This window comes from Panulirus ornatus, chromosome 55 (assembly GCF_036320965.1).
Source record: "Panulirus ornatus isolate Po-2019 chromosome 55, ASM3632096v1, whole genome shotgun sequence".
Lineage (NCBI taxonomy): Eukaryota > Metazoa > Arthropoda > Malacostraca > Decapoda > Palinuridae > Panulirus > Panulirus ornatus.
In genome coordinates, this window is record NC_092278.1 from 26,158,624 (window position 1) to 26,175,211 (window position 16,588).

Sequence of the window (16,588 nt, forward strand, 5' to 3'; positions counted from 1 at the left end):
CCTCTTTCTTTTATACATCTCCCACTCATTTGCATTATTTCCCTGGAAAAATCGTCCAAATGCCTCTCTCTTCTCTTTCACTAATAATCTTCCTTCTTCATCCCTCCACTCACTACCCTTTCTAATCGGAAAATCCCTCTGAGTACTACCTGAAATTGGAAATGGTTTGAATGACTCAAAACAGAAGATGAGTTAATCCTTCTCTACAAGCATAGTTACTTTATGAAAATGAAATATACAGTTTTGCTGCAAAACTTATGCAAGAGATTAATTTTTACAGGGATTTTTTATATTTAGATTCTATTTTTACAGGAGTTTTTAATATTAATTTTACTTTTACAGGGTAAATTACAAGCTGCATATCAAAAGATAGTAAGTGGCTCTGCTCCAAAAAAGCGGCTAACCTTACGAGAAGGTAAGGATGTACATTACTGGGCACAAGACTCAGAGTTACATGAAAGAAATTAGGCAGTTGTGTATTTGCTTTCAATTCTGTTTCTTTGAAGTGGGAGAAGCACTAGTCCCCTTCCACCAAAACCACTTGATAACTAACCCCCATCCCTCAAGTTTTGATAGAAAGGTTACCTTTGCCACACACTGAAGTAATTTCACCCACCTTATGGTTCCATTGGCTGCCATGTCCACCCCAAGGTATTTGAAACATTCCTCTTCCTCCAGGTTCTATTCATTTAAATTCACTGTTCAGTTATCCTGTCTCTCCACTGTAAAACCTGATAGTCTTGCTTTTACTCTCATTTTCTCTCAGCTTTCTCCTTTTGCGTGGCTCCCAAACTCAGAAACCAAAGATAACAGGTACTCTAGTAATTTTGATTTCCTTATGTTTATAATTTTATGGAAGATATATGCCTCCCATGAAATTTTTTGCTGTCATTTTGATTTTTTCTTTTATTTCAGTGTTAGTTGACAGCAAGGAAGGAAAGCAGCTAGATGTATTTACATACAGTGACTATGCTAATGCCATTGATGATTTCCTCAAGATTCCCCAAAATGACCAAAATCTTTGGGTTGTGTTCAGCAGTGTAAGATTGATTACATATCAGGGTTATGAGCAAGATGGTTGGTGTTCATTTAGTTTGCGGGTTGGACAGAAACCTTGTGAAGCTCAAATGTGGCTTGTGACTCAGGCTCGTCCAATAGCACTTCCTGTAGCTTCATTGAGTAAAGTACGGTTAAATGAACTTAGTGAACCAGTCAGTTCATCTGAAATAGTTGCAGTGGCTAGAAAGCAGAATAAAACCATCAATGAATGTATTCCATCCAAGAAGGCTAATGTGTATGCAGTAGTTAATCAAATTGTAAAGTCTCCTCAAGTTACTCACAAAGGAACTCATCACATGCTCTTGGCACTTGTAGATCCCTCGTGCCTTGTACCAGGAGCACAACGTGAAGACCTTCTGTTGCACATATTTTTGAATGATACTGCCAAGCCACATCTTCCTGGTGGTGTTGAGAGAGGTGACATACTTCTCTTGAGAGAAATGACGGTATGTATGTAGCTGTATCAGATTTAAACAAATTCTTTTTACGTATGTAAGTCTAGACAGCACAGTATGATGATTCTTTACTGTTGCTTCAGTAGAAGAGAGTAGATTTATTGGTGGTGCTTGCTGATTTATCTTTACTTTGATATGTTTTCTTGGATTTTAAAATGTTCACTGAATTCTTGCCATGAGAAGTGTAGAGTGTTTTCTGACACCACTTTCTCATTGAAGCATCATCACCAGGTTTAGTGATTAGTTTGATGCAGGTTGGCAAATGAAGCATTACAGTTGAAGATGGTTGAACTGTAAAGTTTGGGTAGTTCTGTAAGGTTATGGTCCCAGCTACTATGTGAGGACCATTATTTTACAAAACTGTTTGCTGAAACAGATGAGGAATGAGTTACATTCCAAAGCATGCAAAAGTCAACCAATTTATTGCTTTCCAGCTATCTGTCTGTCAGTATCTCTGATGCCCATTCCCTGTAGCAACTTCCATCAAGAGAGTGGTCACAAGAAACGTCACCATTTATCCCTGTCCTTACATGCCTCCCATGCATTCACCATTACACGCATTCTTCCCCCAGTACTCTTCCACTCTATTTCCTTATGTCGAAAGGGGTTATCCTTTCACACCAAACCCTTTGATTTTACCATTATACTCTCCTTTTAAACTTCCCATCTTTCATTCTTCCCGCATGCCCAAACCACCTCAAAGTTTCTGTTTCACCCACTCCCCCTCTCAACAATCCCTTCTCCTTGCATTGCCTGCCATACCAGATGTCATGTATACCCCCTCATTATTTTCTTCATTACATTTATTCATACAACATGCTCCTCTCAAATAAATCATTTCCATTTATTGTTTTATCCCCTACCCCTAAGGTAGGGGAGATAGAATTCTACCTCCATATTCATTGTGTGTCATGGAAGATGATTAAAGGGGTGAGAGTGGAGGACTAGAATCCTCCCTCATGTATTTCATTTTCTAAAAGACTAACAGGAGGAACCAGGCAGGGAGTGCTCATCCTTCCTGAAAGTTCAGGCTTGGATGTCTAAATGTATGTGGATGTAACTAAGATGAGGAGATAGGTAGTATTTTTGAGGAAAGAAACGTGGATATTCTGGCTCTGAATGAAACAAGGCTCAAGGGTAAAGGGGAAGAATGGTTTAGATATGTCTTAGGAGTAAAGTCACACATTGGTAAGAGGATAGTAGAGAGGCAAGGAGTAACACTACTCCTGAAGCAGTTGTGGAAGTAAATTCTAAATTGATTTAAGTAAGATTGAAAGTGGATGACAAGAGATGGGTGATTGTGTTTATGTACTTGGCCATGAGAATAAATATCCTGAGAGGCAAGTGTTTTGGGAGCACATGAATGAATGTGTCAGCTGTTTTAATGTAAGAGACTGGGTATTAGTGATGGGTGATTTAGATGCGAAGGTAAGTAATGTGTGCATGCCTTCACCCTATCAATCAGTACCCTTCTATATAATTTCCCAGGAATACTCAACAAACTTATGCCCCTGTAGTTTGAACACTCACCTTTATCCCCTTTGCCCTTGTACAGTGGCACTATGCATGCATTCCACCAATCCTCAGGCACTTCACCATGATCCATACATTCATTGAATAGCCTTACCAACCAATCAGCAACGCAATCACCCCCTTTTTTTTATAAATTCCACTGCAATACCATCCAAACCTGCTGCCTTACTGGCTTTCACCTTCCGAAAAGCTTTCACTACTTCTTCTCTGTTCACCAAACCATTCTCCCAGACCCTCTCACTTCGCACACCACCCTGACTGAAACACCCTATATCTCCCATTTTTATCATCAAACACATTCAACAAACCTTTGAGATACTCACTTCATCTCTTTCTCACTCCGTCACTATCTTTTATCACTTCCCCACTTACTCTCTTCACCATGGATGGAACCATGGAAGTGGAAGTGAGTCACAGGGTAGGGGAGGGGCGAAGGTTCTTGGAGTGAAGAAGAATGTGTGGAAGGAGAGAACATTATCTTGGAGAGCAAAAATGGTTATATTTGAAGGAATAGTAGTTCCAACAATGTTATGTGGTTGTGAGGCATGGGCTATAGATAGGGTTGTACAGAGGAGGGTTGATGTGTTGGAAATGAAATGTTTGAGGACAATATGTGGTGTGAGATGGTTTGATTAAGTAATGAAAAAGTGTGAGATGTGTGGAAATAGAAAGAGTGCAGTTGAGAGAGCAGAAGAGGGTGTGTTAAAATGATTTGGACATGTGGAGAGAATGAGTGAGGAATGATTGACAAAGAGGATTTATGTGTCAGAGGTGGAGGGAACAAGGAGAAGTGGGAGACCAAATTGGAGTTGGAAGGATTGATTGATAAAGATTTTCAACGATTGGGGCCTGAACATACAAGAGTGTGAGAGGCGTGCAAGGAATTGAGTGAATTAGATTGATGTGGTATGCTGTGATTGACGTGCTGTCGGTGGATTGAACCAGGGCATGTGAAACGTCTGGGGTACACCATGGAAAGGTCTGTGGGGCCTGGATGTGGAAAGGGAGCTATGGTTTCAGTGCATTACACATGACAGCTAGAGACTGAGTGTGAACGAATGTGGCCTTTTTGTCCTTTCCTGGCGCTACCACGCTGGAAGGGGGATGCCGTTTCCTGTGTGGTGCGGTGGTGAGAGGAATGGATGAAGGCTGCAAGTATGAATATGTACATGGGTATATTTGTATATGTCTGTTTATGTATATGTATATATATATACATTGAAATGTATGTGTATGCATATGTGCTTGTATGGGCATTTATATATATGTGTGTATGAGCGGTTAGGCTATTCTTTGTCTGTTTCCTTGCGCTGCTTTGCTGATGTGGGAAACAGTGATTAAGTATAATGATAATAATATCCCTGGGGATAGGGGTGAAAGAATACTTCCCACGTATTCCTCGCGTGTCGTAGAAAGCGACTAGAGGGGACGGGAGCGGGGGGCCGGAAATCCTCCCCTCCTTGTATTAACTTTCTAAAATGGGAAACAGAAGAAGGAGTCACGCGGGGAGTGATCATCCTCCTCGAAGGCTCAGAGTGGGGTGCCTAAATGTGTGTGGATGTAACCAAGATGTGAAAAAAGGAGAGATAGGTAGTATGTTTGAGGAAAGGAACCTGGATGTTTTGGCTCTGAGTGAAACGAAGCTCAAGGGTAAAGGGGAAGAGTGGTTTGGAAATGTCTGGGGAGTGAAGTCAGGGGTTAGTGAGAGGACAAGAGCAAGGGAAGGAGTAGCAATACTCCTGAAACAGGAGTTGTGGGAGTATGTGATAGAATGTAAGAAAGTAAATTCTCGATTAATATGAGTAAAATTGAAAGTTGATGGAGAGAGGTGGGTGATTATTGGTGCATATGCACCTGGGCATGAGAAGAAAGATCATGAGAGGCAAGTGTTTTGGGAGCAGCTGAATGAGTGTGTTAGCGGTTTTGATGCACGAGACCGGGTTATAGTGATGGGTGATTTGAATGCAAAGGTGAGTAATGTGGCAGTTGAGGGAATAATTGGTATGCATGGGGTGTTCAGTGTTGTAAATGGAAATGGTGAAGAGCTTGTAGATTTATGTGCTGAAAAAGGACTGATGATTGGGAATACCTGGTTTAAAAAGCGAGATATACATAAGTATACTTATGTAAGTAGGAGAGATGGCCAGAGAGCGTTATTGGATAACGTGTTAATTGACAGGCGTGCGAAAGAGAGACTTTTGGATGTTAATGTGCTGAGAGGTGCAACTGGAGGGATGTCTGATCATTATCTTGTGGAGGCTAAGGTGAAGATTAGTATGGGTTTTCAGAAAAGAGGAGTGAATGTTGGGGTGAAGAAGGTGGTGAGAGTAAGTGAGCTTGGGAAGGAGACCTGTGTGGGGAAGTACCAGGAGAGACTGTGTACAGAATGGAAAAAGGTGAGAACAATGGAAGTAAGGGGAGTGGGGGAGGAATGGGATGTATTTAGGGAATCAGTGATGGATTGCGCAAAAGATGCTTGTGGCATGAGAAGAGTGGGAGGTGGGCTGTTTAGAAAGGGTAGTGAGTGGTGGGATGAAGAAGTAAGAGTATTAGTGAAAGAGAAGAGAGAGGCATTTGGACGATTTTTGCAGGGAAAAAATGCAATTGAGTGGGAGAAGTATAAAAGAAAGAGACAGGAGGTCAAGAGAAAGGTGCAAGAGGTGAAAAAAAGGGCAAATGAGAGTTGGGGTGAGAGACTATCAGTAAATTTTAGGGAGAATAAAAAGATGTTCTGGAAGGAGGTAAATAGGGTGCGTAAGACAAGGGAGCAAATGGGAACTTCAGTGAAGGGCGTAAATGGGGAGGTGATAACAAGTAGCGGTGATGTGAGAAGGAGATGGAATGAGTATTTTGAAGGTTTGTTGAATGTGTCTGATGACAGAGTGGCAGATATAGGGTGTTTTGGTCGAGGTGGTGTGCAAAGTGAGAGGGTTAGGGAAAATGATTTGGTAAACAGAGAAGAGGTAGTAAAAGCTTTGCGGAAGATGAAAGCCGGCAAGGCAGCAGGTTTGGATGGTATTGCAGTGGAATTTATTAAAAAAGGGGGTGACTGTATTGTTGACTGGTTGGTAAGGTTATTTAATGTATGTATGACTCATGGTGAGGTGCCTGAGGATTGGCGGAATGCGTGCATAGTGCCATTGTACAAAGGCAAAGGGGATAAGAGTGAGTGCTCAAATTACAGAGGTATAAGTTTGTTGAGTATTCCTGGTAAATTATATGGGAGGGTATTGATTGAGAGGGTGAAGGCATGTACAGAGCATCAGATTGGGGAAGAGCAGTGTGGTTTCAGAAGTGGTAGAGGATGTGTGGATCAGGTGTTTGCTTTGAAGAATATATGTGAGAAATACTTAGAAAAGCAAATGGATTTGTATGTAGCATTTATGGATCTGGAGAAGGCATATGATAGAGTTGATAGAGATGCTCTGTGGAAGGTATTAAGAATATATGGTGTGGGAGGCAAGTTGTTAGAAGCAGTGAAAAGTTTTTATCGAGGATGTAAGGCATGTGTACGTGTAGGAAGAGAGGAAAGTGATTGGTTCTCAGTGAATGTAGGTTTGCGGCAGGGGTGTGTGATGTCTCCATGGTTGTTTAATTTGTTTATGGATGGGGTTGTTAGGGAGGTAAATGCAAGAGTCCTGGAAAGAGGGGCAAGTATGAAGTCTGTTGGGGATGAGAGAGCTTGGGAAGTGAGTCAGTTGTTGTTCGCTGATGATACAGCGCTGGTGGCTGATTCATGTGAGAAACTGCAGAAGCTGGTGACTGAGTTTGGTAAAGTGTGTGGAAGAAGAAAGTTAAGAGTAAATGTGAATAAGAGCAAGGTTATTAGGTACAGTAGGGTTGAGGGTCAAGTCAATTGGGAGGTGAGTTTGAATGGAGAAAAACTGGAGGAAGTGAAGTGTTTTAGATATCTGGGAGTGGATCTGTCAGCGGATGGAACCATGGAAGCGGAAGTGGATCATAGGGTGGGGGAGGGGGCGAAAATTTTGGGAGCCTTGAAAAATGTGTGGAAGTCGAGAACATTATCTCGGAAAGCAAAAATGGGTATGTTTGAAGGAATAGTGGTTCCAACAATGTTGTATGGTTGCGAGGCGTGGGCTATGGATAGAGATGTGCGCAGGAGGATGGATGTGCTGGAAATGAGATGTTTGAGGAAAATGTGTGGTGTGAGGTGGTTTGATCGAGTAAGTAACGTAAGGGTAAGAGAGATGTATGGAAATAAAAAGAGCGTGGTTGAGAGAGCAGAAGAGGGTGTTTTGAAGTGGTTTGGGCACATGGAGAGAATGAGTGAGGAAAGATTGACCAAGAGGATATATGTGTCGGAGGTGGAGGGAACGAGGAGAAGAGGGAGACCAAATTGGAGGTGGAAAGATGGAGTGAAAAAGATTTTGAGTGATCGGGGCCTGAACATGCAGGAGGGTGAAAGGAGGGCAAGGAATAGAGTGAATTGGAGCGATGTGGTATACAGGGGTTGATGTGCTGTCAGTGGATTGAATCAAGGCATGTGAAGCGTCTGGGGTAAACCATGGAAAGCTGTGTAGGTATGTATATTTGCGTGTGTGGACGTGTGTATGTACATGTGTATGCGGGGGGGGGTTGGGCCATTTCTTTTGTCTGTTTCCTTGCGCTACCTCGCAAACGCGGGAGACAGCGACAAAGTATAAAAAAAAAAAAAAAAATAGAAATATACATAAATGCCCATACACATATTACATACATATACATATCAACATATACACATATGCACTTATACACGTATACATACATATACATGCACATAAAAAGACAAATATATACACGTGCTGTCAATGGATTGAACCAGGGTATGTGAAGCGTCTGGGGTAAACCATGGAAAGTTTTGTGGGGCCTGGATGTGGAAAGGGAGCTGTGGTTTCGGTGCATTATACATGACAGCTAGAGACTTGAGTGTGAACAAATGTGGCCTTTGTTATCTTTTTCTGGCACTACCTTACCTCGTGCACATGTGGAGAGAGGGGGTTGTCATTTCATGCGTGGCAGGGCAGCGACGTGAATGAGTGAAGGCAGCAAGTATGAATTGTGTACATGTGTAAGTATGTATGTCTGTATATGTATATATATGTATACATTGAAATGTATAGGTATGTATATGTGCGTGTGTGGATGTGTATGTATGTACATGTGTTTGTGGGTGGGTTAGGCCATTCTTTCATCTGTTTCCTTGTGCTACCTTGCTAATGTGGGAGACAAAGTATAATGAATATTTTTTTTTTTTTTTTCAAACTATTCGCCATTTCCGGCATTAGCGAGGTAGCGTTAAGAACAGAGGACTGGGCCTTTGAGGGAATATCCTCACCTGGCCCCCTTCTCTGTTCCTTCTTTTGGAAAATTAAAAAACAAGAGAGGGGAGGATTTCCAGCCCCCCGCTCCCTTCCCTTTTAGTCGCCTTCTACGACACGCAGGGAATACGTGGGAAGTATTCTTTCTCCCCTATCCCCAGGGATAATATATATATATATATATATATATATATATATATATATTTTTTTTTTTTTGCTTTGTCGCTGTCTCCCGCGTTTGCGAGGTAGCGCAAGGAAACAGACGAAAGAAATGGCCCAACCCACCCCCATACACATGTATATACATACGTCCACACACGCAAATATACATACCTACACAGCTTTCCATGGTTTACCCCAGACGCTTCACATGCCTTGATTCAATCCACTGACAGCACGTCAACCCCGGTATACCACATCGCTCCAATTCACTCTATTCCTTGCCCTCCTTTCACCCTCGTGCATGTTCAGGCCCCGATCACACAAAATCTTTTTCACTCCATCTTTCCACCTCCAATTTGGTCTCCCTCTTCTCCTCCTTCCCTCCACCTCCGACACATATATCCTCTTGGTCAATCTTTCCTCACTCATTCTCTCCATGTGCCCAAACCACTTCAAAACACCCTCTTCTGCTCTCTCAACCACGCTCTTTTTATTTCCACACATCTCTCTTACCCTTACGTTACTCACTCGATCAAACCACCTCACACCACACATTGTCCTCAAACATCTCATTTCCAGCACATCCATCCTCCTGCGCACAACTCTATCCATAGCCCACGCCTCACAACCATACAACATTGTTGGAACCATTATTCCTTCAAACATACCCATTTTTGCTTTCCGAGATAATGTTCTCGACTTCCACACATTCTTCAAGGCCCCCAGAATTTTCGCCCCCTCCCCCACCCTATGATCCACTTCCGCTTCCATGGTTCCATCCGCTGCCAGATCCACTCCCAGATATCTAAAGCACTTCACTTCCTCCAGTTTTTCTCCATTCAAACTCACCTCCCAATTGACTTGACCCTCAACCCCACTGTACTTAATAACCTTGCTCTTATTCACATTTACTCTCAACTTTCTTCTTCCACACACTTTACCAAACTCAGTCACCAGCTTCTGCAGTTTCTCACATGAATCAGCCACCAACGCTGTATCATCAGCGAACAACAACTGACTCACTTCCCAAGCTCTCTCATCCCCAACAGACTTCATACTTGCCCCTCTTTCCAAAACTCTTGCATTTACCTCCCTAACAACCCCATCCATAAACAAATTAAACAACCATGGAGACATCACACACCCCTGCCACAAACCTACATTCACTGAGAACCAATCACTTTCCTCTCTTCCTACACGTACACATGCCTTACATCCTCGATAAAAACTTTGCACTGCTTCTAACAACTTGCCTCCCACACCATATATTCTTAATACCTTCCACAGAGCATCTCTATCAACTCTATCATATGCCTTCTCCAGATCCATAAATGCTACATACAAATCCATTTGCTTTTCTAAGTATTTCTAAGTATTATATATATATATATATATATATATATATATATATATATATATATATATATATATATATATATATATATATATATGTTTGTGTAAATAAATTATACATTTCCTTTTTTCCATAGCCAGAGGTTAGACCATTATGTGACATTCTTTTTTTTCATTCATTTCAAGCTAGAAGTTTCAGTTTTCTAAATTGTTTCTTACATTTCTCATATGTATATATATGTATGTGTGTGTGTGTGTATATGTGCGTATGTATGTGTATGTGTGTGTATGTGTATATGTATATATGTATGTATATTATCCTTGGGGATAGGGGTGAAAGAATACTTCCCACGTATTCCTCGCGTGTCGTAGAAAGCGACTAGAGGGGACGGGAGCGGGGGGCCAGAAATCCTCCCCTCCTTGTATTAACTTTCTAAAATGGGAAACAGAAGAAGGAGTCACGCGGGGAGTGCTCATCCTCTTCGAAGGCTCAGAGTGGAGTGCCTAAATGTGTGTGGATGTAACCAAGATGTGAAAAAAGGAGAGATAGGTAGTATGTTTGAGGAAAGGAACCTGGATGTTTTGGCTCTGAGTGAAACGAAGCTCAAGGGTAAAGGGGAAGAGTGGTTTGGGAATGTCTGGGGAGTAAAGTCAGGGGTTAGTGAAAGGACAAGAGCAAGGGAAGGAGTAGCAATACTCCTGAAACAGGAGTTGTGGGAGTATGTGATAGAGTGTAAGAAAGTAAATTCTCGATTAATATGGGTAAAACTGAAAGTTGATGGAGAGAGGTGGGTGATTATTGGTGCATATGCACCTGGGCATGAGAAGAAAGATCAAGAGAGGCAAGTGTTTTGGGAGCAGCTGAATGAGTGTGTTAGTGGTTTTGATGCACGAGACCGGGTCATAGTGATGGGTGATTTGAATGCAAAGGTGAGTAATGTGGCAGTTGAGGGAATGATTGGTATACATGGGGTGTTCAGTGTTGTAAATGGAAATGGTGAAGAGCTTGTAGATTTATGTGCTGAAAAAGGACTGATGATTGGGAATACCTGGTTTAAAAAGCGAGATATTCATAAGTATACTTATGTAAGTAGGAGAGATGGCCAGAGAGCGTTATTGGATTACGTGTTAATTGACAGGCGTGCGAAAGAGAGACTTTTGGATGTTAATGTGCTGAGAGGTGCAACTGGAGGGATGTCTGATCATTATCTTGTGGAGGCTAAGGTGAAGATTTGTAGAGGTTTTCAGAAAAGAAGAGTGAATGTTGGGGTGAAGAGGGTGGTGAGAGTAAGTGAGCTTGAGAAGGAGACCTGTGTGAGGAAGTACCAGGAGAGACTGAGTACAGAATGGAAAAAGGTGAGAACAATGGAAGTAAGGGGAGTGGGGGAGGAATGGGATGTATTTAGGGAATCAGTGATGGATTGCGCAAAAGATGCTTGTGGCATGAGAAGAGTGGGAGGTGGGTTGATTAGAAAGGGTAGTGAGTGGTGGGATGAAGAAGTAAGAGTATTAGTGAAAGAGAAGAGAGAGGCATTTGGATGATTTTTGCAGGGAAAAAATGCAATTGAGTGGGAGATGTATAAAAGAAAGAGACAGGAGGTCAAGAGAGAGGTGCAAGAGGTGAAAAAAAGGGCAAATGAGAGTTGGGGTGAGAGAGTATCATTAATTTTAGGGAGAATAAAAAGATGTTCTGGAAGGAGGTAAATAAAGTGCGTAAGACAAGGGAGCAAATGGGAACTTCGGTGAAGGGCGCAAGTGGGGAGGTGATAACAAGTAGTGGTGATGTGAGAAGGAGATGGAGTGAGTATTTTGAAGGTTTGTTGAATGTGTTTGATGATAGAGTGGCAGATATAGGGTGTTTTGGTCGAGGTGGTGTGCAAAGTGAGAGGGTTAGGGAAAATGATTTGGTAAACAGAGAAGAGGTAGTGAAAGCTTTGCAGAAGATGAAAGCCGGCAAGGCAGCAGGTTTGGATGGTATTGCAGTGGAATTTATTAAAAAAGGGGGTGACTGTATTGTTGACTGGTTGGTAAGGTTATTTAATGTATGTATGACTCATGGTGAGGTGCCTGAGGATTGGCGGAATGCGTGCATAGTGCCATTGTACAAAGGCAAAGGGGATAAGAGTGAGTGCTCAAATTACAGAGGTATAAGTTTGTTGAGTATTCCTGGTAAATTATATGGGAGAGTATTGATTGAGAGGGTGAAGGCATGTACAGAGCATCAGATTGGGGAAGAGCAGTGTGGTTTCAGAAGTGGTAGAGGATGTGTGGATCAGGTGTTTGCTTTGAAGAATGTATGTGAGAAATACTTAGAAAAGCAAATGGATTTGTATGTAGCATTTATGGATCTGGAGAAGGCATACGACAGAGTTGATAGAGATGCTCTGTGGAAGGTATTAAGAATATATGGTGTGGGAGGAAAGTTGTTAGAAGCAGTGAAAAGTTTTTATCGAGGATGTAAGGCATGTGTACGTGTAGGAAGAGAGGAAAGTGATTGTTTCTCAGTGAATGTAGGTTTGCGGCAGGGGTGTGTGATGTCTCCATGGTTGTTTAATTTGTTTATGGATGGGGTTGTTAGGGAGGTGAATGCAAGAGTTTTGGAAAGAGGGGCAAGTATGAAGTCTGTTGGGGATGAGAGAGCTTGGGAAGTGAGTCAGTTGTTGTTCGCTGATGATACAGCGCTGGTGGCTGATTCATGTGAGAAACTGCAGAAGCTGGTGACTGAGTTTGGAAAAGTGTGTGGAAGAAGAAAGTTAAGAGTAAATGTGAATAAGAGCAAGGTTATTAGGTACAGTAGGGTTGAGGGTCAAGTCAATTGGGAGGTGAGTTTGAATGGAGAAAAACTGGAGGAAGTGAAGTGTTTTAGATATCTGGGAGTGGATCTGGCAGCGGATGGAACCATGGAAGCGGAAGTGGATCATAGGGTGGGGGAGGGGGCGAAAATCCTGGGGGCCTTGAAGAATGTGTGGAAGTCGAGAACATTATCTCGGAAAGCAAAAATGGGTATGTTTGAAGGAATAGTGGTTCCAACAATGTTGTATGGTTGCGAGGCATGGGCTATGGATAGAGTTGTGCGCAGGAGGATGGATGTGCTGGAAATGAGATGTTTGAGGACATTGTGTGGTGTGAGGTGGTTTGATCGAGTGAGTAACGTAAGGGTAAGAGAGATGTGTGGAAATAAAAAGAGCGTGGTTGAGAGAGCAGAAGAGGGTGTTTTGAAGTGGTTTGGGCACATGGAGAGGATGAGTGAGGAAAGATTGACCAAGAGGATATATGTGTCGGAGGTGGAGGGAACGAGGAGAAGAGGGAGACCAAATTGGAGGTGGAAAGATGGAGTGAAAAAGATTTTGCGTGATCGGGGCCTGAACATGCAGGAGGGTGAAAGGAGGGCAAGGAATAGAGTGAATTGGAGCGATGTGGTATACCAGGGTTGACGTGCTGTCAGTGGATTGAAGCAGGGCATGTGAAGCGTCTGGGGTAAACCATGGAAAGCTGTGTAGGTATGTATATTTGCATGTGTGGACGTATGTATATACATGTGTATGGGGGGGGTTGGGCCATTTCTTTTGTCTGTTTCCTTGCGCATCCTCGCAAACGCGGGAGACAGCGACAAAGTATAAAAAAAAAAAATATATATATATATATATATATTTTTTTTTTTTTTTTTTTTTTTTTTTTTTTTTTTTTTTTATACTTTGTCGCTGTCTCCCGCGCCCGCGAGGTAGCGCAAGGAAACAGACGAAAGAAATGGCCCAACCCCCCCCCCCCATACACATGTACATACATGTACATATATATATATATATATATATATATATATATATAATCTGTTCTTACAAGAATACGTCACCAGAGAGATGGAATACGTAATGCCTTCCACTGAGGTCAAGGGTTACGACACCAGCTGGGAAAATGGCAAGGAGACAGTAGCCCTCGAGGGCACAGATTATTATTTTTTTCCCCTCCTTACGTGACCTCCTTGCACCCCCTTTATATATATACACCCGTGCATGAGGCAAGGACAGTCAGGCATGTCATGCGACACAAGACTGAAGACGCTCATTAGGCAACCGCCTCGCCTCGCCTCGCCTCCGTCAGCAGATGTCCACCACGCGACCCTTCATCTCCCCTGGCAGGTTTCCTCGTGCACCTTCGGCAGATAATGAATATATAAATATGAATATGCATATTCATACTTGCTTCCCTTCTTCCATTCCTGGCACCACCCTTTCCTCAGGAAACAGTATCGCTCTGTGTGTATGTGTGTGTGTGTGTGTGCGCATGTGTATGTGAGTGGATGGATTCTTTTTGTCTGCTTCCTGGTGCTACCTTGCTAACGTGGAAAAAGGCAATTAAGTATGATAAATAAATATATTTTTTATTTACTTAATATATATTATATTTATTATACTTTGTCGCTGTCTTGCGCGTTAGCAAGGTAGTGCAAGGAAACAGATGAAGGAATGGCTCAACCCACCCACGTACACATATATATACATACACATCCACACACGCACATATACATACCTATACATCTCACCGTATACATATATATACACAGACATATACATATATACTCATGTACATAATTCATACTGTCTGCCCTTATTCATTCCCATCGCCACCCCGCTACACATGAAATGACAACCCCCTCCTCCTGCATGTGCGCGAGGTAGCACTAGGAAAAGACAACAAAGGCCACATTCGTTCACACTCAGTCTCTAGCTGTCATGTATAATGTACCGAAACCATAGCTCCCTTTCCACATCCAGGCCCCACAAAACTTTCCATGGTTTACCCCCAGATGCTTCACATGCCCTGGTTCAATCCATTGACAGCACTTCGACCCTGGTATACCACATCGTTCCAATTCACACTATTCCATGCACGCCTTTCACCCTCCTGCATGTTCAGGCCCCAATCACTCAAAATCTTTTTCACTCCATCTTTCCACCTCCAATTTGGTTTCCCACTTCTCCTCGTTCCCTACACCTCTGACACATATATCCTCTTTGTCAATCTTTCCTCACTCATTCTCTCCATGTGATCAAACCATTTCAAAACACCCTCTTCTGCTCTCTCAACCACACTCTTTTTATTACCACTCATCTCTCTTACCCTTTCATTACATACTCGATCAAACCACCTCACACCACATATTGTCCTCAAACATCTCATTTCCAACACATCCACCCTCCTCCGCACAACTCTATCTATAGCTCATTCCTCGCAACCATATAACATTGTTGGAACCATTATTCCTTCAAACATATCCTTTTTTACTTTCCGAGATAATGTTCTCGCCTTCCACACATTTTTCAACGCTCCCAGGACTTTTGCCCCCTGCCCCACCCTATGACTCACTTCCACTTCCATGGTTCCATCCACTGCCAAATCCACTCCCAGATATCTAAAATACTTCACTTCCTCCAGTTTTTCTCCATTCAGACTTACCTCCCAATTGACTTGCCCCTCAACCCTACTGTACCTAGTAACTTTGCTCTTATTCACATTTACTCTCAGCTTTCTTTCACACACTTTACCAAACTCAGTTACCAGCTTCTGCAGTGTCTCGCCTGAATCATTCACCAGCACTTTATCATCAGCGAACAACAACTGACTCACTTCCCACGCTCTCTCATCCACAACAGACTGCATACTTGCCCCTCTCTCCAAAACTCTAGCATTCACCTGCCTAACAACCCCATCTTTAAATAAATTGAACAACCATGGAGACATCACGCACCCCTGCCACAAATCAACATTCACTGAGAACCAGTCACTTTCCTCTCTTCCTGCTCATACACATGCCTTACATCCTCGATAAAAACTTTTCACCGCTTCTAACAGCTTGCCTCCCACACCATATATTCTTAATACCTTCCACAGAGCATCTCTATCAACTCTGTCATATGCCTTCTCCAGATCCATAAATGCTACACAAATCCATAAGTATTTCTCACATACATTTTTCAAAGCAAACACCAGATCCACACATCCTCTATTTGAAACCACACTGCTCTTCCCCAATCTGATGCTCTGTACATGTCTTCACCCTCTCAATCAATACCCTCCCATATAATTTCCTAGGAATACTCAACAAATTTATACCTCTTTAATTTGAGCACTCTCCTTTATCCCCTTTGCCTTTGTACAATGGCACTATGCAAGCATTCCGCCAATCCTCAGGCACCTCACCATGAGTCATACATACATTAAATAACTTTACCAACCAGTCAACAACACAGTCACCCCCTTTTTTAATAAATTCCACTGCAATACCATCCAAACCTGCTGCCTTGCCGGCTTTCACCTTCCGCAAAGCTTTTACTACCTCTTCTCTGTTTACCAAATCATTCTTTCTAACCCTCTCACTTTGCAAACCACCTCAACCAAAACACCCTATATCTACCACTCTGTCATCAAACACATTCAACAAACCTTCAAAATACTCACTCTATCTCCTCACATCACCACTACTTGTTATCACCTCCCCATTTGCCCCCTTCATTGATGTTCCCATTTGTTCCCTTGTCTCACGCACTTTATTTACCTCCTTCCAAAACATCTTTTTATTCTCCCTAAAATTTAATGACACTCTCACCCCAACTCTCATTTGCCCTTTTTCACCTCTTGCACCTTTCTCTTGACTTCCTGCCTCTTTCTTTTATATATCTCTCAGTCATTTGCATTATTTCCCAGCAAAAA

The 16,588-nt window shown here is 42.4% G+C and overlaps 1 protein-coding gene across 6 annotated transcripts in view; it reads left to right on the forward strand.

The window, feature by feature from the left end:
* LOC139765613 (uncharacterized) overlaps positions 1 to 16,588 on the forward strand; it is a 244,706-nt gene that overhangs the window by 13,327 nt on the left and 214,791 nt on the right. For all 6 annotated transcript variants that reach the window (XM_071693272.1, XM_071693273.1, XM_071693275.1 and 3 more), the window contains exons 3-4: positions 343 to 415; positions 916 to 1,505. In XM_071693272.1, coding sequence (XP_071549373.1) covers positions 343 to 415; positions 916 to 1,505 — 663 coding nt within the window. The remainder of the gene's footprint in view (positions 1 to 342; positions 416 to 915; positions 1,506 to 16,588) is intronic.